This window comes from Oncorhynchus mykiss, chromosome 6, assembly GCF_057628025.1.
Source record: "Oncorhynchus mykiss isolate SJ-2025 chromosome 6, ASM5762802v1, whole genome shotgun sequence".
In the NCBI taxonomy this organism is placed as follows: domain Eukaryota; kingdom Metazoa; phylum Chordata; class Actinopteri; order Salmoniformes; family Salmonidae; genus Oncorhynchus; species Oncorhynchus mykiss.
In genome coordinates this window covers 19847031-19869920 of record NC_143027.1, presented here as the reverse complement: position 1 = coordinate 19869920, position 22890 = coordinate 19847031, and the positions used below count along the sequence as shown (strand labels likewise).

General features: G+C 42.1%; 1 protein-coding gene across 2 annotated transcripts; it reads right to left on the bottom strand.

Moving 5' to 3' along the window:
* Positions 1-341: 341 nt before the first annotated feature.
* bco2l (beta-carotene 15, 15-dioxygenase 2, like) lies at positions 342-22151 on the bottom strand. Of its 2 annotated transcripts, XM_036979560.2 has the most exons (14): positions 21780-22151; positions 19733-19901; positions 15626-15796; positions 15036-15210; positions 14566-14777; positions 13283-13398; positions 12978-13080; positions 9841-9978; positions 7401-7561; positions 6925-7095; positions 2184-2321; positions 1333-1515; positions 1077-1187; positions 342-971 (listed from the first exon to the last, which is right to left on the bottom strand). In XM_036979560.2, the coding sequence occupies exons 3-14, from the start codon at positions 15666-15668 to the stop codon at positions 855-857; spliced, it is 1668 nt and encodes a 555-aa protein (XP_036835455.1). In that variant the 5' UTR covers positions 15669-15796; positions 19733-19901; positions 21780-22151; the 3' UTR covers positions 342-854. The 2 variants fall into 2 exon arrangements, with proteins under 2 accessions (XP_036835455.1, XP_036835454.1); XM_036979559.2 differs by lacking the exons at positions 19733-19901; positions 21780-22151 and adding an exon at positions 18160-18825.
* Positions 22152-22890: the final 739 nt, after the last annotated feature.

Sequence of the window (22890 nt, the reverse complement as noted above, 5' to 3'; positions counted from 1 at the left end):
TGGCATTTTAGACCATGTCCATTTTATATCACATTACTTAAACTGAAATTACATTTCCTGGAGGCATTTTCATGTTTTGTAAGTGCACTGCACGGCTATGGGACTATAGTATTTCAAATGCGTACATGTTATGAAACACTTTGAAGATCGGAAATTAAACAAGTAAAACTCATTTCACTTCAGAGCCTCAGTTGACTTCTTGTAATTTGCTGTAGAGAAAATTAGTTGCCGCAGAAATATTTGATCAAATATTGACACTGATTGTGAACACCAAAGTAGTGAAAAACCATCCCAAGTTTTAGTCTAAGGTCTACAGTTAATGTCCATGAAAAAACACCAGATCAGTCACCAACATCAACATTTACTTTACAAAGCAGAGGGCACCTTCTGATAAGGATATGACATAGATAGATGTGTCTACAGACTGACATTTTAAAAGGGTCTGAGGAACTGGTTATCCTCAGTTCTGTGTTATCAATAAATCAATTAGATGTATTTATAAAGCCTTTCTACCTTAGCAGTTGGTACAAAATACTTCATAGTGCTGTAAAAATCCAATGTATTACTTCATTATTATTGTTATTATTATTATAGAACCCGAGCCTAGACCCCAAATAGCAAGCAGCAGAAGTACAGCGGCAGGGGAAAACTCCCTAGAAGGAACAAACCTCGAGAGTCTTAGCCTCAAGAGGAACAAGACTCAGAGGAGTGGGCCTTCCTCCTCTGGCTGTACCAAAAATGCTCCAAGAGTACTGCAGTAGTTAGAGATGTTATCTTAACAGCTTTAGAAAATACATACATGGACGGAGTAATTTCATAAGCAGAATGCTGAAGGGGTTGTGACGTTAGCATTTTCATTGCATCTCATTGAACACTCCATGAGTTCCAAATGGAATGTTGACTGGAACCTCTGCCCGGCCCAGCTCCGTGAAAGTCTTGGCATCCAGAACCAGCAGGAACGTGCTTTTCTCCTGGAAACAGAAATATAGAGATTATTATACAATGTTGTGTCAAAGGTAATTAATCAATGGTGAATATACATTTTTGTTGTTGTTGTTGATTGTGTTGTTGTTTACAGTTCTGGGTGTGATGATGATGGACATGACCACACCATCGTCCTCCTCCGTTGCGTTGGGCGCAGGAACAAACACAGGCTCAGATGGGAAGAGACCAGGGTGACGCCATGCCTACACAGAGAAAATGTCAACATGTCCTTAAAATTGGACACAGCAGTAGGTCACTAAAAGCAGGCCTAGCAGTCTAGCTGATTCACCATTGACTCTGAAGGTGCTATTGAGCTGTGGATAATTGGAGAGTTAGAAAAAGAAAAACCTTAAGTTTCTTGGTCTCCAGATCCATCTTCAGCAGGGAGTCGCTGAACAGGTGTCCGAAGCCGCATGCGTAGTAGTAGCGGTAAGGACGCGCGTTGTAATGGGCATAGTTGATCTGTGGGAACTCCAGGCCACCGTACTGGAACAGCTCTTCATCATAGAGTTCCTCGTGTGTACAAAGCACCTGCAGCACACCCCAAAGAGAGTCATGTCAGGTAGCCATGACAACAAAAACACATTTTCTTTTCATCAGCCAGAACACATGCGTCACAATGCCAGGGGTTAGCATTAGCAGACGTAGTTGCCATTTACAGAATTATGAGTAAAGGGTTGCTGGTTCAATTGTGCTTGAGTGCTGTGCTTCCCCTCTGGGAGCAACAATACTGAGTTTGTGTTTCAGCCTAAACAGCAAGCCCATCACTTAGGGCCCTATTCAATCCGCATCGCGGAAGTTCAACACTAAAGCCCAATTCAAATTTTAAGGCAATGTTCCCGTGTTGGCGGAGACTGCATTTACGGTAAACGCTGCATATTTCGGCTTAATCGGAAATTGCTCTTACATTTCAATCGTACAATCTGACACGCTTCAGCAATACAGAAAATAATATAGCCCTTAGTTTGCTATAAAAAGACTGGTATGAACATGTCAATAAAACATCATCAATGGAGTAAAACAATAGTATATATAGTGTCATTATAAGATAAGACAGTTGTACTAAGCTCATCAATTGATGTTATATTCTTCAAGAATCAATGGTTGTATCATTATTTGAAATTACAATTCATTGAACAGCAGGAAATATCCCACATTTATTCATGCATAAATACACACACACACACACATATACACACCTTTCCACACCCAGTCTTGACCGCTGTTGCTTGACAGAAAGGCAGAGTGACAAGGTTTTGGTCACTGGGTGTGTCATCAGTTACGGTCAGGGGTAGGACGTATCTCCGTGGAAGGTTTCTGCACATGGAGTTATAAAACTGACATAGCAAAAAACAAAACAGACATTTTACAAAACAAAACCAATTGCCTATAATGAATTATTCTTCACATATCGGTCAGCAGCTGTAGTAAGATAAATGAACTTAAAGTAACAACGAACCACAGTATGTGTGAACAGCATGTCAGCTAATCTGTTGCATATGTTCGCAGTGGGCAGGATATCATTGTGAAATGTTCTTGTAGTTTTATAAACTACTCAGTGGTTGAGATCTAGTGCAAATCAAAGCAAATCAAATTGTATTTGTCACATGCTTCGTAAACAACAGGTGTCAACGAACATTGAAATGGTTACTTACGGGCACTTCCCAACAATGCAGAGAGAAAGAAAATAGAGAACTAATAGAGAAGTAAAACATGTAATAATAAAAGTAATAATAAATACACAACGAGTAAAGATAACTTGGCTAAATAAAAAGTTGAATCAAATGTTATTTGTCAGATTAGCCGAATAGAACAGGTGTTTCACCTTACAGTGAAATGCTTCCTTTACAAGCCCTTAACCAACCATGCAGATTAAGAAATAGAGTTAATAAAATATTTACAAAAAAAACTGAGGTAAAACCATTCTAATCCATCTCAAGGTAACACAAGAAATGTACATAACAATAACGAGGCTATGTACAGGGGATACCGGTACCAAGTCAATATGCAGGGGTACAGGTTAGTCGAGGTCATTTGTAAAGTGACTTTGCATAGATAATAAACAGTGAGTAGCAGCAGTGTAAAAAAAAATGGGGGGGGGGGGGGGGGGTCAATGTAAATAGTCATTTGATTAGTTTAGCTGTTCAGCAGTCTTATGGCTCAAGTCTATGACTTGGGTGACTGGAGTCTTTGACAATTTTATGGGCCTTCCACTGACACCGCCTAAAATATAGGTCCTGGATGTCAGGAAGCTTGGCCCCAGTGATGTACTGTGCTGTATGCACTCCCCTCTATAGCGCCTTCCGGTAAGATGCTGAGCAGTTCCCATACCTGATGGTAATGCAACCGGGCAGGATTCTCTCAATGGTGCAGCTATAGAACTTTTTCAGGATCTGGGGACCCATGCCAAATCGTTTCAGTCTCCTGAGGGGGAAAAGGGGTTGTCATGCCCTCTTTACAACTGTCTTGGTGTGTTTGGACCATAATAGTTTGTTGGTGATGTGGACACCAAGGAAACCTTGGCCCTCTCCACTTTTGTCCCGTTGATGTTAATGAGGGCCTGTTCGGCCTTCCCTTACCTATAGTCCACGATCAGTTTCACATTGAGAGGTTGTTGCCCTGGCACCACACTGCCAGGTCTCTGACCTCCTCCCTGTAGGCTGTCTCATTGTTTCGGTGACCAGGCCTACAACTGTTGTGTCATCAGCAAACTTGATGGTGTTTGAGTTGGGTTCACCGACGACTGCGTGGCCAAGCAGGTAGTGCAGGAGGGGACCAAGCATGCACCCCTGAGGGGCCCCAGTTTTGAGGATCATCGTGGCAGATGTGCTGTTGACTACCCTTACCACCTGGAGGCGGCCCGTCAGGAAGTCCAGGATTCAGCTGCAGAGGGAGGTGTTTAGTCCCAGGATCCTTAGCTTAGTGATGAGCTTAGTGGGCACTATGGTGTTGAATGCTGAGCTGTAGTCAATGAACAGCATTCTCACATAGGTGTTCTTGTTGTCCAGGTGGGAAAGGGCAGTGTGGAGTGCGATTGAGATTGTGTCATCTGTGGATCTGTTGGGGCGGCATGCGAATTGGAGTGGGTCTAGGGTTTCTGGCATGATGGTGTTGATGTGGTAGGATATTCTTAATAGTAGATCGTCCAGTTTGTTTTCCAATGATTGCACATTGACCAATAATACAGAGGGTAGTGGTGGTTTACTCACTCGCCGACAAATTCTCACAAGTTACCCAGGCTTCCGCCCTCTGTATTTCCGTCTTTTCTTCAAGTGAATGACTGGATGAGAGCCTGGTCTCCGGGAAGCAATATATATCCTTCGCATCAGACTCATGAAAGAAAAAATATTCCCCTAGTTCATGGGGAGTAATCGCTGTTCTGATGTCCTGAAGCTCTTTTCAGTCATAAGAGACGGTAGCGGCAACATTATGTGTAAAATTAGTTACAATTTACAAATTTTTACAAACTAAATAGCAAATAGGATATGTACAGCTTACGTTGCTCGTAATAATGATGGTCGGACCAAGGCGCAGTGTACGTAGAGTTGCACATAATTTTAATGAATAAAGTGAAACTTAAGCAAATACAAAACAAATATAAGAAGAATACAAGAATAAACTAACCGTGACGACAATGCAGTACTAACAGACAACTAAACATAAACAATATCCCATTACCCACAGGTGGACAAAATGCTACTTAAGTATGATCCCCAATTAGAGACAACGATAACCAGCTGCCTCTAATTGGGAATCATACAAATCACCAACATAGAAAATATAAACTAGAACAATCCCCCAGTCACGCCTTGACCTACTCTACCATAGAAAATAAAAGCTTTCTATGGTCAGGACGTGACAACTATTTATTTTCTGAAGGCACTGTATTTTATTAAATCCCCAAAACTAGGTTTTAATTTGCTAAGTTAAATTAGGGCTGGTGAAAAGCATCAAAAGTACTATAGCTATGTTGGTCTACTGCCCTTCAAGCCACATGTATTCACCACTGTTTCAAACAACCTACTTTTACACAGAGTACCAGTATAATATAGTATATTTGTGTGTGTTTGTGTACAGTTGAAGTCGGAACTTTACACACATTTAGGTTGGAGTCATTAAAACTCGTTTTTCAACCACTCCACAAATTTCTTGTTAACAAACTATAGTTTTGGCAAGTCGGTTAGGACATCTACTTTGTGCATGATATTAGTAATTTTTCCAACAATTGTTTACAGACAGATTATTTCACTTAGGTTCAGGTTCAGAAGTTTACATACACTAAGTTGACTGTGCCTTTAAACAGCTTGTAAAATTCCAGAAAATGATGTCATGGCTTTAGAAGCATCTGATAGGCTAATTGACATCATTTGAGTCAATTGGAGGTGTACCTGTGGATATATTTCAAGGCTTACCTTCAAACTCAGTGCCTCTTTGCTTGACATGATGGGAAAATCAAAAGAAATAAGCCCAGACCTCAGAAACAAATTGTGGACCGCCACAAGTCTGGTTCATCCTTGGGAGCATTTTCCAAACGCCTGAGGGTACCACGTTCATCTGTACAAACACTAGTACGCAAGTATAAACACCATGGGACCATGCAGCCGTCATACCGCTCAGGAAGGAGACGTGTTCTGTCTCCTAGAGATTAAAGTACTTTGGTGCGAAAAGTGCAAATCAATCCCAGAACAACAGCAAAGGATCAGATACTGGAGGAAACAGGTACAAAAGTATCTATATCCACAGTAAAACGAGTCCTATATCAACATAACCTGAAAGTCCGCTCAGCCAGGAAAGAATCCACTGCCAGACTACGGTTTGCAACTGCACATGGGGACAAAGATCGTACTTTTTGGAGAAATGTCCTCGTCTGATGAAACAAAAACAGAACTGTTTGGCCATGATGACCATCATTATGTTTGGAGCAAAAAGGGGGAGGCTTGCAAGCCGAAGAACACCATCCCACCATGAAGCACGGGGTGGCAGCATCATGTTGTGGGGGTGCTTTGCTGCAGGAGGGACTGGTGCACTTCACAAAATAGATGGCATCATGAGGTAGGGAAATTATGTGGATATATTGAAGCAACATCTCAAGACGTCAGTCAGGAAGTTAAAGCTTGGTCACAAATGGGTCTTCCAAATTGACAATGACCCCAAGCATTTGTAACGGATGTGAAACGCTAGCTTAGTTAGCGATGGTGCGCGCTAAATAGTGTTTCAATCGGTGACGTCACTTGCTCTGAGACCTTGAAGTAGTGGTTCCCCTTGCTCTGCAAGGGCCGCGGCTTTTGTGGAGCGATGGGTAACGATGCTTCGTGGGTGACTGTTGTTGATATGTGCAGAGGGTCCTTGGTTCGCGCCCGGGTATGGGCGAGGGGACGGTCTAAAGTTATACTGTTACACATACTTCCAAAGTTGTGGCAAATGGCTTAAGGGCAACAAAGTCAAGGTATTGGAGTGGCCATCACAAAGCCCTGACCTCAAACCTATAGAAAATTTGTGGGCAGAACTGAAAAAGTGTGTGCGAGCAAGGAGGCCTACAAACCTGACTCAGTTACACCAGCTCTGTCAGGAGGAATGGGCCAAAATTCACCCAACTTATTGTGGGAAGCTTGTGGAAGGCTACCCGAAACATTTGACCCAAGTTAAACAATTTAAAGGCAATGCTACCAAATACTAATAGAGTGTATGTAAACTTCTGACGCACTGGGAATGTGATGAAAGAAATAAAAGCTGAAATAAATCATTATCTCTATTATTCTGACATTTCACATTCTAAAAATGAAGTGGTGAACCTAACGGACCTAAAACAGGGGATTTTTTTTACTAGGATTAAAGTCAGGAATTGTGAATAATTGAGTTTAAATGTATTTGGCTAAGGTGTATGTAACTTCAACTGTGTGTGTGTGTGTGTGTGTGTGTGTATTCGTTGTACCAACAAACCTTGTCCATCTCTTCCCCTGGACCCCTTCGAAGGTTCTCTAGTGTGAAGTCTCCAATGACGTCCCCATCGTCCCCGCAGCACATGTCCATTACAAGGAACCCTTTGTCCTCGTAGGCGTTGATCTGGTGAAGGGTGAACATGGGTGGGGCGCTGTACTTTACCTTGCTTTGCTATTGGATGAAACAGACCATAAAGTCTTTAGACATATTGGTGACAAACAAGCCAATTAGAGATGAAATGGGCTAGTCCTATATGTACAAATGCTCCTGGAAATGTGTAAAATCTGGAAAAATTATGGATTTCCTCGATAAATCTATACATTCCCTGTCGAACTGGTTAATGTACAGATATTCCACAGAATCTATACATTTACCAGTGCTTTGGGGATTGAGTCGATTTCCTGGGTAATGCATAGATTTCCTTATTTTATAAATTTACTGTAACCACGTAGATTGTTTGGGTCATTAACACACACCTCGCCTGTGTGTCTGTGCACCACGTGGAAGATGGTGTCATACTGTGGCTCCCAGGTCATGACCTTGTCAAAGCTCTTGCCCTGGATCCTGAACAGCATAAACTTGAGCAGGTCCAGCTTGATGGGCTGCTCTATGAACACCACATAGTTCTCTGACATGGCTGCAGTCACACAACACAGGGATAGAGGTAGAGCTGAAGGTATTATGGCTGCAGTCACACAACACAGGGATAGAGGTAGAGCTGAAGGTATTATGGCTGCAGTCACACAACACAGGGATAGAGGTAGAGCTGAGGGTATTATGGCTGCAGTCACACAACACAGGGATAGAGGTAGAGCTGAGGGTATTATGGCTGCAGTCACACAACACAGGGATAGAGGTAGAGCTGAGGGTATTATGGCTGCAGTCACACAACACAGGGATAGAGGTAGAGCTGAAGGTATTATGGCTGCAGTCACACAACACAGGGATAGAGGTAGAGCTGAAGGTATTATGGCTGCAGTCACACAACACAGGGATAGAGGTAGAGCTGAGGGTATTATGGCTGCAGTCACACAACACAGGGATAGAGGTAGAGCTGAGGGTATTATGGCTGCAGTCACACAACACAGGGATAGAGGTAGAGCTGAGGGTATTATGGCTGCAGTCACACAACACAGGGATAGAGGTAGAGCTGAAGGTATTATGGCTGCAGTCACACAACACAGGGATAGAGGTAGAGCTGAAGGTATTATGGCTGCAGTCACACAACACAGGGATAGAGGTAGAGCTGAGGGTATTATGGCTGCAGTCACACAACACAGGGATAAAGGTAGAGCTGAGGGTATTATGGCTACAGTCACAACACAGGGATAGAGGTAGAGCTGAGGTTATTATGGCTGCAGTCACACAACACAGGGATAGAGGTAGAGCTGAGGTTATTATGGCTGCAGTCACACAACACAGGGATAGAGGTAGAGCTGAGGGTAATGGCTGCAGTCACACAACACAGGGATAGAGGTAGAGCTGAGGTTATTATGGCTACAGTCACACAACACAGGGATAGAGGTAGAGCTGAGGGTATTATGGCTGCAGTCACACAACACAGGGATAGAGGTAGAGCTGAGGTTATTATGGCTGCAGTCACACAACACAGGGATAGAGGTAGAGCTGAGGGTATTATGGCTGCAGTCACACAACACAGGGATAGAGGTAGAGCTGAGGTTATTATGGCTACAGTCACACAACACAGGGATAAAGGTAGAGCTGAGAATATTATGGCTACAGTCACACAACACAGGGATAGAGGTAGAGCTGAGGGTATTATGGCTGCAGTCACACAACACAGGGATAGAGGTAGAGCTGAGGGTATTATGGCTGCAGTCACACATCACAGGGATAGAGGTAGAGCTGAGGTTATTATGGCTGCAGTCACACAACACAGGGATAGAGGTAGAGCTGAGGGTATTATGGCTACAGTCACACAACACAGGGATAGAGGTAGAGCTGAGGGTATTATGGCTGCAGTCACACAACACAGGGATAGAGGTAGAGCTGAGGGTATTATGTGTAGCTAAAAATACTGGCCTCCAACCGGCAACATACATTATCTCCCGGGCAGGTAACATACAATACAGTGCCTTCAGAAAGTATTCACACCTCTTGACTTTTTCCACATTTTGTGTGTTACAGCCGGCTTGAAAAGATGATTCTAACATTTATTAACTCAGGGGTGTGAATATTTATGTAAATTAGATATTTATCTTTGCAAAAATGTCTAAAAACTTGTTTTCACTTTGTTATTATGGGGTATTGTGTGTTGATGGGTGAAAAAAAATCATGTTTAATCCATTTTGAATTCAGGCTGTAACACAACAATGACTTATGTGGAAAAAGTCAAGGGTTGTGAATACTTTCTGAATACACTGTATTTTATTAAATCCCCAAAACTAGGTTTTAATTTGCTAAGTTATATTAGGGCTGGTAAAAAGCATCAAAAGTACTCTAGCTATGCTGGTCTACTGCCCTTCAAGCCACATGTATTCACCACTGTTTCAAACAGCCTACTTCACATTGTGAGCGAATAGATTTTACCTCCAATAACATGCTCAGACAGACAGACAGACAGACGAACAGACGGACGGACGGACAGACGCATGCACACACACACACACATGCATGCACAGACAGACAGACAAACACACATATACACACAACCACTGAAACACACACATGCATAGAGCACACAAACCAACCTCCACAATTTCTCACTTGGAGAAACAGTCAGAGAGAGGGACATACAGATGGAGATAATACAACCATCATGGAGATGTTTTAGCTGAGGTAGTAAAGAAAGAGGAAGTTAGGAGAGTGAGAACCAGTCATTGAAATTCAGCACCGCTGTTGTAGAGGGAGAAAGATACAGGGGGAGGTGGAGGGAGGAGATTGATGGATACTGACCGAAGCTGTGGTAGTAGGATGGTTTCCTGGAGTCAGAGGCTGGGATGGAACAGAGGACCTGAGCTCCACTGAAATCAGCCTTGTCTTCCCCCGCTACCTTCTCAGGCGGGGGCACACGGATGATGTTGTAGAAAAAGCCTGGGGTGAGACACAACGATGGGCCAATAGAGGGTCAATTTACATTACCAATCAACATATCAGAGGTATCATACATGATAATAGTGTTTATCATTAAAGCGGCCAAAGCAGCCATCCTGCCACTGATTTGGTAAACAGTTGAGGGATGGGGCTATAGATTTTATTTTATCAGGGAGTCATACTGAGACCAATGTCTCTTTTGCACATGAATTACAAAAAAAGTATTAAAATGTATTCAGTCACTACTGTAGGTTGCTACACAGTGTTTGTTTACAGACATTGGAGGAATGATGGGGCATGACAGTTGAACTAAGATCTTTAGGTATTTATAAGTTATATTCTTCAAGAATCAATGGATATATACAGTCAGTTCCAAAATTGTTGGCACCCTTGATAAAGATTAGAAAAATATATAAATAAATCATACAAATACTGAGCTATTTGTATGCTAAACAAAATCGGGAAATTATATTATTTTATTCTAATACAGTTGCTAAAAAATATGATTTTGTTTAACAAGTACTAAAAAAATGATTGCATTAAGTGCATTGGCACATGGATTGGAACTGGTGCTATGGTCAGATGACACGAAAATAAAGCTATTTGGCCACGCACACCAGTGGGGGGTTTGGCATCGATTTAGGGATTCATATGCAGAAACGTACCTTATCCCTACTGTAAAATATGGTTGTGGATCTTTGATGTTATGGGGCTGTTTGGTTCCACTGGTTCGGCAGCCCTTGTTAATAAGGTCGACGGCATCATGAACTCTACCAAGCACCAGGACATGTCAGCCAAAAACCTGGTTGCTGCTGCCAGGAGGCTGAAACTCTATCCTCGCAAGGGGAGGGTGTCGGAGTATTGAAGACAGGGGTGGCAAGAATTTTGACAACTTTTTTAGATGTATTTTTGTGTCATTTGTTAAACAACATCTCTTTCTCTGAGCAGATGTATTAGTATAAAATAATATAATTTTGTAAAAAATTTAATAGCTCAATATTTGTATTATTTATTTTATAGTCTTTTTTGCTCATTTTTATCAAGGGTGTCAATAACTTTGAACCTGACAGTGTATATAATTCATTTCAAAGTAAAACATGTCTTAAGCAATCATAGATTGCCGCTTTAGATAATAATAATAATTATTAAATCAAGTGATTAAATTATTGTGAAACATTTGTGTTTGTATTACCGTAGTTCATCAGCATTTATAAAATGTGCAAATTTGGTTTGATAATAAGCCGACAAACCGACAGTAAGTAGGTAGGTAGGTACAGTTGAAGTCAGAAGTTTCCATACACTTACAGTAGGTTGGAGTCATTAAAACTCGTTTTTCAACCACTCCACAAATTTCTTGTTAAAGACACAGTCAACTTAGTGCATGTAAACTTCTGACCCACTGGAATTGTGATACAGTGAATTATAAGTGAAATAATCTGTAAACAATTGTTGGAAAGATTACTTGTTTCATGCACAAAGTAGATGTCCTAACCGACTTGCCAAAACTATAGTTTGTTAAACAGCTTGGAAAATTCCAGAAAATGATGTAATGGATTTAGAAGCTTCTGATAGGCTAATTGACATAATTTGAGTCAATTGGAGGTCTACCTGTGGATGTATTTCAAGGCCTACCTTCAAACTCAGTGCCTCTTTGCTTGACATGATGGGAAAATCAAAAGAAATCAGCCCAGACCTCAGAAAAAAATTGTGGACCTCCACAAGTCTGGTTCATCCTTGGGAGCAATTTCCAAACGCCTGAGGGTACCACGTTAATCTGTACAAACACTAGTACACAAGTGTAAACACCATGGGACCAGGCAGCCGTCATACCGCTCAGGAATGTGACGTGTTCTGTCTCCTATAGATGAAAGTACTTTGGTGCGAAAAGTGCAAATCAATCCCAGACCAACAGCAAAGGGCCTTGTGAAGATGCTGGAGGCAACAGGTACAAAAGTATCTATATCCACAGTAAAACGAGTCCTATATCGACATAACCTGAAAGGCCGCTCAGCAAGGAAGAACCCATAAAAAAGCCAGACTACGGTTTGCAACTGCACATGAGGACAAAGATCGTGCGTTTTGGAGAAATGTCCTCTGGTCAGATGAAACAAAAATAGAACTGTTTGGCCATGATGACCATCATTATGTTTGGAGCAAAAAGGGGGAGGCTTGCAAGCCTAAGAACACCATCCCAACCGTGAAGCACGGGGGTGGCAGCATCATGTTGTGGGGGTGCTTTGCTGCAGGAGGGACTGGTCCACCTTACAAAATAGATGGCATCATGAGGTAGGAAAATTATGTGGATATATTGAAGCAACATCTCAAGACATCAGTCAGGAAGTTAAAGCTTGGTCACAAATGGGTCTTCTAAATGGATAATGACCCGAAGCATACTTCCAAAGTTGTGGCAAAATGGCTTAAGAACAACAAACATCAAAAAGCCCTGACCACACTCCTATTGAAAATTTGTGGGCAGACCTGAAAAAGTGTGTGCGAGCAAGGAGGCCTACAAACCTGACTCAGTAACACCATCTCTGTCAGTAGAAATGGGCCAAAATTCACCCAACTTATTGTGGGAAGCTTGTGGAAGGCTTCTCGAAATATTTGACCCAAGTTAAACAATTTAAAGGCAATGCTACCAAATGCTATTTGAGTGTATGTAAACTTCTGACCCACTGGGAATGTGATGAAATAAATAAATAATTCTCCACTATTATTCTGACATTTAACCTTCTTAAAATAAAGTGGTGATCCTAACTGACCTAAGACAGGGAATTTTTACATGGATTAAATATCAAGAATATTTAGGTGTATGTAAACTTCCAACTTCAACTGTAGGTAGGTAAGTAGGTAGGTAGGTAGGTAGGTATGTAGGTAAGCAGCTAAGTTGGTAGGTAGGGGTAGGTAGGGAGGGAGGTAGGTAGGTAAGTTGGTTAGTAAGGGTAGATAGGTAGGTACATAGCTAGGTAGGTACGTAAGTAGGTAGGTAGATAACATACCGCCTTTGCCATAGGAGTTGCCCATGTTGTACGAGGCCCCTTCACGGTCATAATGAGGATGGGCTGTGGCGGAGTTTACTGCAATGTATTCAGACCAGTCCACCTATGAACATAAGGACACACATCATCATTATAGTCACTATATTCATCATCATCACTGCAAACATCCTCATAACAGTAAGATCAGGCTCCCGAGTGGCGCAGCGGTCTAAGGAACTGCATCTCCCCCACACCCCCCCCTGAATTCTGTAAAATATGTTCAACTCCATCCTTGGTGTGATAGTTGTCATAGACAATAGCTGTACCTTCTCCTTGGTCTCCAGGCTCTGTGGATCCACCCGCCGCATGTAGTTGGTCTCCGTGCTTACGTAATAGTCACCCTTGTACTTCACAAAGTTCACACTGGCATTGTCTGTGGCCTCTGTTAACAAATCCAGATATCAGGACTGGAGCATACAGAACATGTTGCCAATCAGCTGTTGTTTCTCAGTGATCACAATAATATGTGTAGAGAAACTATACAGCATCCTATTGCAGCAACACCTTCCAATACTTTTCAATATGTTTTTTTTTGTTGGTTAGTACAGGACACAATGTTCACGTGTCAATTTCCTTTTAGGTCAGGCTAAGCTAGAAATCACACTCATCTAAACAGGAAGGAGGGGACACAGACATTGTGTGACTATTAAAGTAACTTGTTGTGGCACAAGTATCTGTGGACTTGCCCCAGTATCTGTGCGTTAGAGATTTCTCTAATGCCCAGGAAGTGCCGATTCTGACTCCCAATAGACAGCTAAGTGTTTTATTGTCAAATATGGGGTTTCGCTGAGCAACTAAACTTAAAGACAGACCATATAAACAATATACGGCAGTACAATAATGACAAGATGAACATTCAATTCTTATAGACCTTTTTTGGAAGTACATACCGGCTGTAAGAGGAGTAAATGAAGAAACCCCATATTTGGTGAGTAACTAACGTATTTTGACATTAAAACGCTTGCAGAGCTGTCTAATAGGAGTTTGAATCAAAGCTTGCTGGGCATTAGAGAGGAGACCTGTCATACTCATCATCGACATCTCTAACACACAGATACTGGGGCAGTGCTAGTAGAGGGTGCTGAGGGGAGGGCCACAAACACTCTTGAGTCTTCAGAAATGTGGTGTGTTATAATGATGCTATTTTTTCTATTGACCCTAATCTCACTGTGCTGGTTTACAATCGGTTATGCTTTGAAGCAGCAAAATACTTCTCTAGATCAATGTTTAAGGCTCTTCAGTTTAGTTACAGAAATGGTTGAATACTGAGCTTTTAAAAGTCAGCCGTTTCTCTGTCTCTCTCTTTCTCGTTCTATCTGCTCAGGTAGCCCACACAACAATCTGCTCTCCTGATCGCTAAGCATTGCTACACTCAGAGAAACATGCACTAGGTTTCAACCATCATATTTATAATCTCAACACAATACATACATTGTGAGCAACACAATGCATACAGTCAACAGCCCTGGCCAATGCCACCAGCCGCAACCAGAACAACGGGGAATGTACTGTACTGCACACAGAGGGGCACAACTCTGAAGACACTTACTGGGAATCTTGAAGCGGGATAAGAATCGAGAAAAGAAGTTCTTGCAGGGGTCAGGCATGGCCATGGTTCCAAACTCACACACCACAATGCGGTCTTTCTCAGAATTACGCACGTAGGAGTCGCTGCGCAGGAAGCGGCTGCTGTAGGTCACCTCACCGTCATGGATGTAGAAGCGGTGCATCAAGGCCATTCCGTCAAACCAGTGGTTGAAGCTGAGGACAGAGACAAAGACAAATGGGTGTAAGGGTGAGTCTATGGGTGTATGAGTGGGTCTATGGGTGTAAGGGTGAGCCTATGGGTGTAAGGGTGAGTCTATGGTTGTAAGGGTGAGTCTATGGGTGTAAGGTTGAGTCTATGGGTGTAAGGGTGAGTGTCTGTGCATATGAGTGTGTGTATGTTATTTGTGTGTGTGTGTGTATGTGTTGATTATAAGTGGTGTGTGTATACAATGTATTAATTTTATTTTGTACTTGTCTTTTCCGAACTCAAACTTTCCGGGCCCATTCCGCAGGAAGCTTCCATTGATCCAGGATGGGATATTCCCCTTGATCACCGTGGTGATGGGCTCAGGGATCTCCTCAACAGTGCGCACCAGGGGGGCAATGTCCTCCAGCCCCATGGCCAAGGGGCACTTCTTCTTGGATGCTTCCATGGAGAGAGAAGACAAATGTTCAAGCTTTCTGATATCACAGATCCTAAATGGCATTTTTACATGTTTGGAGGAAGAGATAGGTTATCCACTCAGTCAATCAACACACACAGGGTTCGATCTTGCGTTCACATCAACATTTGGTCCTGAAGTCGACACTTCAGGTCTCAGAGAATGTGACGTCATTGCACGATGGGTTATTACATGCTATACACAAGCACAAGGGGCACGTTCCTCTGTTCAGACTTTGCTGACACATGGCAGATCCTACAACGCCTGGATATGTATTTTACGTATTAGCTAACCACATCATATGTTATACCAATCTAGTGCCCGATTGTGCAGTCGATGATGTGGCACACAACCATTGGTTGGTGCATGCATGGTGTGAACAGGGGAACGTGACCTCACCATTGCCTCCGCTCCTGTTGTTGAGTTGTTTGGTGCTGCTCATGGCTGGGCTGCAGTGTTGAGCCTGGTGGTGCAGTGTTGAGCCTGGTGGTGCAGTGTTGAGCCTGGTGGTGCAGTGTTGTAGCTGTGGGGCAGTGTTGTAGCTGTGGGGCAGTGTTGAGCCTGAGTTTGCTAGAGGAAGACACAGACCAACCAGAATTTATACAGTTGTGCTCACACATAGGACACACACACACACACACACACACACACACACAGAGGATGTTGAATCATCTGATGTTTTATGGCTACATGGGTCTTTGGATGAGTATGAATCCGTCGAGTTGAGAAATAGGTCAGGGAATATCATTATATAAGGTTGTCATCGGTAGTGGCTGTACAGTACATCATGACTGTGAACTCGTATCAGACATGGTAATCCAACAGGCTAACATAAATATATATATATATATTTTAATTTATTTAACCTTTATTTAACTAGGCAAGTCGGTTAAGAACAAATTCTCATTTACAATGACAGGATATCAGCTACATATCACTTGTTATAAACTGGGTGGGTCGAGCCCTGAATGCTGATTGGCTGACAGCTGTGGTATATCAGACCGTATACCACGGGTATGACAAAACATTTATTTTTACTGCTCTAATTACGTTGGTAACCAGTTTATAATAGCAATAAGGAACCTTGGGGTTTGGTGATATATGGTCAACATACAATTTTTTTAACTAGGCAAGTCAAATTCTTATTTTCATTGATGGCCTAGGAACAGTGGGCTAACTGCCTGTTCAGGGGCAGAATGACAGATTTGTACCTTGTCAGCTCGGGGATTTGAACTTGCAACCTTCCGGTTACTAGTCCAACGCTCTAACCACTAGGTTACCCTGCCGCCCCATGGCTAAGGGCTGTGTCCAGGCACTCTGCGTTGTGTCATGCGTAGGAACAGCCCTTAGCCGTGGTATATTGGTCATATACCACACCTCCTCGGGCCTTATTGCTTGAATATACCACATCTCCTCTGGCCTTATTGCTTAAGTTAACAATTCAATTATGATAGTTCAAAAAGCATGTGAAACATTAGCACCCCCTTAGACAGGAATGCTCTGCTGGGGTTATGTTTACACAGCATTTTTCTTAAATCCGATTTATGTCTGACTGTCCACACTCAGTTTGAAATGAGACCCATGTCAGAGTTGCGTATTCACACTGATGTTGTCTCTGAAATAACACACAGACACAATGATAATTTACTGTCAGTGTTCCTTTAAATATTTGCTGGGTAGGCACTTGTTTTTTTAAGTTGAGTTTTTTCTGTTTTATTCCTAACCATTGCCCTAACCTTAACCATAATGAATGAATGTCCTCAAGGTCCTGGCGTCCTAGAAGTAATCATTTTGAAGACTTAATAAATAAAGAGTGAAAAGGGTGCTTAGGTTGCAGCAGATTGTGACAGTTTGAAAGATATTGGCGGCGGCTTCTTAAAACAAAGTATTAGAGAGCTTTGCTTAGAATTCGATAAGCAGTCGTAATGGGTTTGCTTAGAATGCGACGTGCGGTTGTAATTCTGGAGTTTGCATAACATTTCAGGGGTGGTTGTCATGGAAACGGAAGGATGTGTGCGTGTGTGTGTGTGTGAGTTTGCCTGGCTGGTGAGAGAGAGACTAGCAATGGAAAAAAGTTGACTCTAGCAATGGAAACAAACTGATCTTATATCCAGACTCGCATGCAGAGCACCGTAATTGTATTGGATTTTAGAACCAAATACTAATGTTACAAATTAAAACTCCAAAGATCAGATTCAATGTAGTTGTTTTGTTGTTTATACGTTTGGGAAAAAAAGAAGGGATCTGTATCTGATTGGCCAAATAATCTGAATTGAGCTGGCTGTGTAAATGGGCACTTTAGCTCTACTACCTTTAGTAGGTCACTTATACAAGAGATTGTAGAACCAAGAGAAAGTAACAAAGGTCTTTACACAAGAGCACTCATTACATAACTGTCGTCAGGTATCGTGAGGTGATCCCCTGACGGTGATATTGGTGGTGGAGACATACTCCTCCATCTGTGTTGTCTTATTTAACACATATAGGTGTGAGAGAGTCAACAGGTACAGAGGCCATAATCTATCGATAATGAGGACAGTAATAGCGAGTGATTATTAGGTGCCAAACAGAAGACAACGGTATACAGTATACAACACAGTATACAACCATATCATCACAAAGACACTGCCTCTCACAGGCAATATGTGTATAGTCCTTCAAATACGATCAAAGACACAACACAATGACCTCATAACATTGATCTCCTCTGGAAAAGATTCTTAGGTGCATTGAGGTACATAAACTGCTGTGTTATCTTTGATGGTTTTTCGTACGCATACAGTATGTATCACTATGATTACACATGAATGAATGAATGAATGAATGAAGATGTTCATCAGTTCATGATAATAAATATGGTAAAATCCCAATAATGCACACAATGTCTGTCTTGTGTATTATTTCAACATGTCAAAATATGTGTGTGTGCTTACCACTCTGTGTTGCGGTGAAGGTTTGGAAAACACCACGCCAGTTGTCCTGTCTGTCTGTCTGTCTGTCCTGACTGTCTGTCCTGACTGTCTGTCTGTCTGTCTGACTGTCCTGACTGTCTGTCCTGACTGACTGGGATTTAAACAGTCTGAGAAGGAAGGGAGTCACTGACGACCTTTGAAGCGTGGAACTGTGCTCAGGCCAGCCTCTGACACTGTTGCTGACACCCTCTTTGACATGCCCGGCTCTCAAAACACACACAGATGATTTGTTTGCCTTATTTGTAACTTTACTGCATAGACATGCCAATTCAATACAGGCTTTTTAACTGCATCTCTCTGATAAGAGTGCCATGGTCATTTTAATTTAAAGGGGATAGTTCGATGAACTCATGGATACCAATTTTTATGTCTCTGCTTGCAGTTTGGAGGTCATTTCTGAAGGTCGTTTCTGGAGCGATTGCTACCTAGCGTTAGTACAATGCCTGGAAGTCTATAGGATCAACGGGCACGCAGAAACATCCTTCAACTTCCTTCAAACTGTACGCAGAGATCCATGTGTAGCCATGTGTTTATCTGACTCAAAATCTCAAACTGTCCCTTTAAGTTTAGCCTCCATAAACAACCACACTCAGGTATACACAGTAGAGCTGCTGGTGAACTGTGATTGAACCGTTCACCCACTTTTATGGCAGCTTTAAGTCATAGAAATTAGCAGGACTTGGATCATTGACGGTGAACAGTCAGTTAATCTACCACGGGCTGCACACCTTATCTGGAGAAATAGGCTAGTCATTATTGAGTAACAAAGAACAATATCTGTGAAATAATTATACCACATACACCAGCCACTGAATGTACCTTATATGACACCGCAGTTATAGTCCATTTTATAACGATTACAAACCCATTTCCATGACAAACAATGCAAGATAGTTTCAACCGTAATTCTTCAAACATGTACAATATACTGTTCAACAACAGGACATAGAGAACTGTAAATTGTGACATTATGTAAACATTCTGAGTAAACGATTGTGAAACGATTGTCCTTAGAAAACCTGAACAAATGTTGTCATCCAATTCCAGATATAATGCTACAGCTTCAGCTTAGCGAGCAAATATGACTTGGGTTCAATAACACCAGGTTGGTTATGGATTCCCTTTTTGATGACAATTGTGACATACATTGTGTTATAAGTATATGAACAATCACAGATTTGTTGGTGTGGATAGTAGATGCTTTGCCAGTACATCACTTCTGTGTCTATGGATAGAGTGCCTCATCTACTGGTTAACAAAGATATTGCATTTCTTCTTCTATCAGAGAAGTTCAACTGATCAAGTTCAGTTTGCCACAAATGTTAACTAGAGATTACAGCATCACCTAGTGTTGGTTCTTTAGATCAGCATGCAAAACAGCACTTAGGCTGCGTGCATGCACACACACACACAACCTTTGCCCTGTATATAAAACATGAATAAGATGTGCCCCTCTCTCTTTCCTCCACCAGAATATCTTATTGTTTAATATTACTTAACCTTGCAAGTCAGTTAAGAACAAATTCTTACTTACAATGACGGCCTACACCGGCCAAACCCGGACGACGCTGGGCCAATTGTGCACCGCCCTATGGGACTCCCAATCACAGCCGGATGTGGTACAGCCTGGATTTGAACCAGGGACTGTAGTGACGCCTCTTGCACTGAGATGCAGTGCCTCAGTCCGCTGCGCCACTCGGGAGCTAAATTAATAAAAATGGATGTGTCAACAATAGTCTTTGATGAGAAATCCCCCTCCACCAACTTATTTAAACACTGACTGAATACATTCATATGTATAAAACAAAGTTAAAGACTTAGTTGTCTCAGATCAATGAAGGGGAGTGAACGAGGGCAGAGGGAAGGGAACATCCTCTTAAAGTGAAACGCTGCCAGGGTGTTATCAGGGCAAATGGAGGTTGTTCCAATTTATATCCAGAATCCAGTGTATCATGAGAAATGCAGAAATACACATAGATTGGTGAAAGGTGGGTGGACAGTAATCAGAAGGCCATATGAATTGTTCCAGGAAACACAGCTGTCGCGGCGGTCTGCCGGCGATTAGGCTTCAGATATTGATTGGCAGTTTAATGTATTCTCCTTCATCCACAGAGGTAATGAGGCATCCCTGAGGACTAGGGTTTAAAGTTGAATGTGTCACACTGTTTCCCAGCATGCAACCTATTAATCAACATGATCCCGATTGTTCTGGCCTCAGTGATCCTCGCTAGCGCTAGGGGTCAGCCTCTATGTGTGTGGATGTTAGACAGAGACTCCTGGAGAGCTGAAGGGTGTGCAGGTTTTTTGTTCCAGCCCAACACTGACACGCCTAATTCAACCTGAGTCAACTATTAGCCCAGACTGGCAACTATGATTAGTTAATCAGTTGAATATGGTATGTTTGTTCTGGGCTTTAACCGGAACCTACACTGTAGCACTCCAGGACCGGAGTTGGAGACTCCTGTGTGAGAGAGAAAGACCTGACACTGAACTGTCTCTCTGTCTACCCCCATAGCCCTCGCGTGACCACCCGTGTGGTCAACGGAGTGGACGCCAAGCCCCACAGCTGGCCCTGGCAGGTACACTGACACCCCTATCTCCCTGTCTCTATAATCAATTACTATTATACTGGGTTGCATTTACTGTATATAGAGCACTTTTCACCTTAGGTCGTACTTCACATATCTTGTGAATTTGTATGGAGTAGCTCGCTCAATCCACCCTCAGTCTTTCTCACAATCACTTTCTTTTGGTCAAATGTCACCAATTCACATTTATTCTTTCTTTGTTTCTCTTTATTAAAATTTCTTTCTGACCATTTTACCTTCTCCAACCCTCCTACAGAGTGTTTGTTTGAAAGCTGGTTATTGACTATGGAAGGCTCCTAGGCCATCATCCCTAAAAAACTTGTTGTCCATACGAAGTGGAGCCCCATCTTTGTGACCTTCGGGTAGGAGTATGGCCCAAAATAGACAGGCTAGCACAACAAACCCTAAATGGTACACTAAGAAAACAGTGTCGTGTCTTTAAAATCATTAACTGAAAACGGATAGTTTTTTTCAAAGATTCTCTGTAATTAGTATTACACGATCAACTGATTAATCATGTAACTAATCAACTAGGAAGTCGGGGCACCAAGGAAAAATATTCAGATTACAAGGTTATAATTTCCTAATATAACCTTTCAGATATTTTCATATCTGATCCATAGTCTTCTGATTAATAAAATAATTGACTTTACCTCACTTTAGTCTCATTCCAAACGTCGCAAATTGTTGGTTATCTGCATGAACCCAGTCTTCACTATGAGTCATCCATACATCAATTGTCTTAAATCATTTATTATTACTAACTAAGTAATTCACAGAAATGCATAAACAAACCAGGCAAATGTGGTTACATGAAATGAGAATGTGCCCTAGTGGGCTAAACCGGCATGGCGGCTTGTTAGACAAAAGGCGAAGTGGGGTCGACTAAGAAGTCACTACAAAGTTAATAATTATAACAATTGAAATGCTAATCCTTTACACATGAACGCTCATTCATTCGGGAACAATTGCAATCAATATATATATATTTACGCTCAGTGTGTCGTCTTGATCGCTGGGTGAAAAGTTTGTTTCTTTTGTATAATTGTCCGTCTCTCCCGCTCTCTATCGGTTGTGGTTATAGTGGGTAGTTCAGAGTGACATTCATTCGTTTCGCTATAGTATGGATGTTTCGGCGGTTGTCGTTCTTCGCGTTCAATGATACCGAATTCCTAGCTGCGGACTAGTAATTAATATCAAAGACTTCTTCTTATTCTGTCGGTATCGATAGTCTAATAGTTTAACCACGTGGTATGGTTAAAATATTCAGCAATGGTCTACAACCTTTGTCCCCCTCCTAATGGAGAAAAACATGGTCTCGTGATAATTTCTCAAAGTTGTGTTTTATTCGGAATGGCAGAAAAGGGCTGTCCCAGGATGTCTGACCCTAACTGGGCTCAGGGGCGGTCCTCTGATTTAGTTCAAATCCAATTACCTTTTTGAGTTTTCCTTCATTAAACATTCCAAAAGTATATTACACAATTTTACAAACAGTATCATACTCACTCATTCATCTTATACAACAATTAGATGTAAACCTCCATAACTGAGGCTATTATATAAACAGCGTTATGGTAATGTGGCCACACTGTCTCCCATGAGCTTCCCCAAGTTGTAACAAACGGACCAGTTCGTAGCTGGATTCTTCACCGATCTTTTATACTTTCTCCGGAACATGTAATTTGTTCTTACCTCAAGTTCTGTGAGGTGGAAGGAATTGCTTTGTTCTCTATGAAAATTTACTCTCTCTATACTGTGTGTCCATGAGGAGATCCTCAGGAATTTACGGCGTATCTCTGACCACAGCAACCTAGTTGAAGGAGGCAAGGGGGAGGCAGGGAGAGGGGGATGGGGCTTGCTATACCCAAAGAGGCCAACGTCATGACAACAGGTATTGACAATATAGGTCTGATGTGTTTATGAGTAGCCATATGTGCTTGCAGTACATCATATATATCTGGTCTGACTATCCTTTCCTTCCAGCTCTCTCTCTCTCTCTCTCTCTCTCTCTCTCTCTCTCTCTTTCTCTCTCTTTCTCTCTCTCTCTCTCTCTCTCTCTCTCTTATCACCGTCTGGGGCAGGCTCACCAGTAAGCCACTGTGTG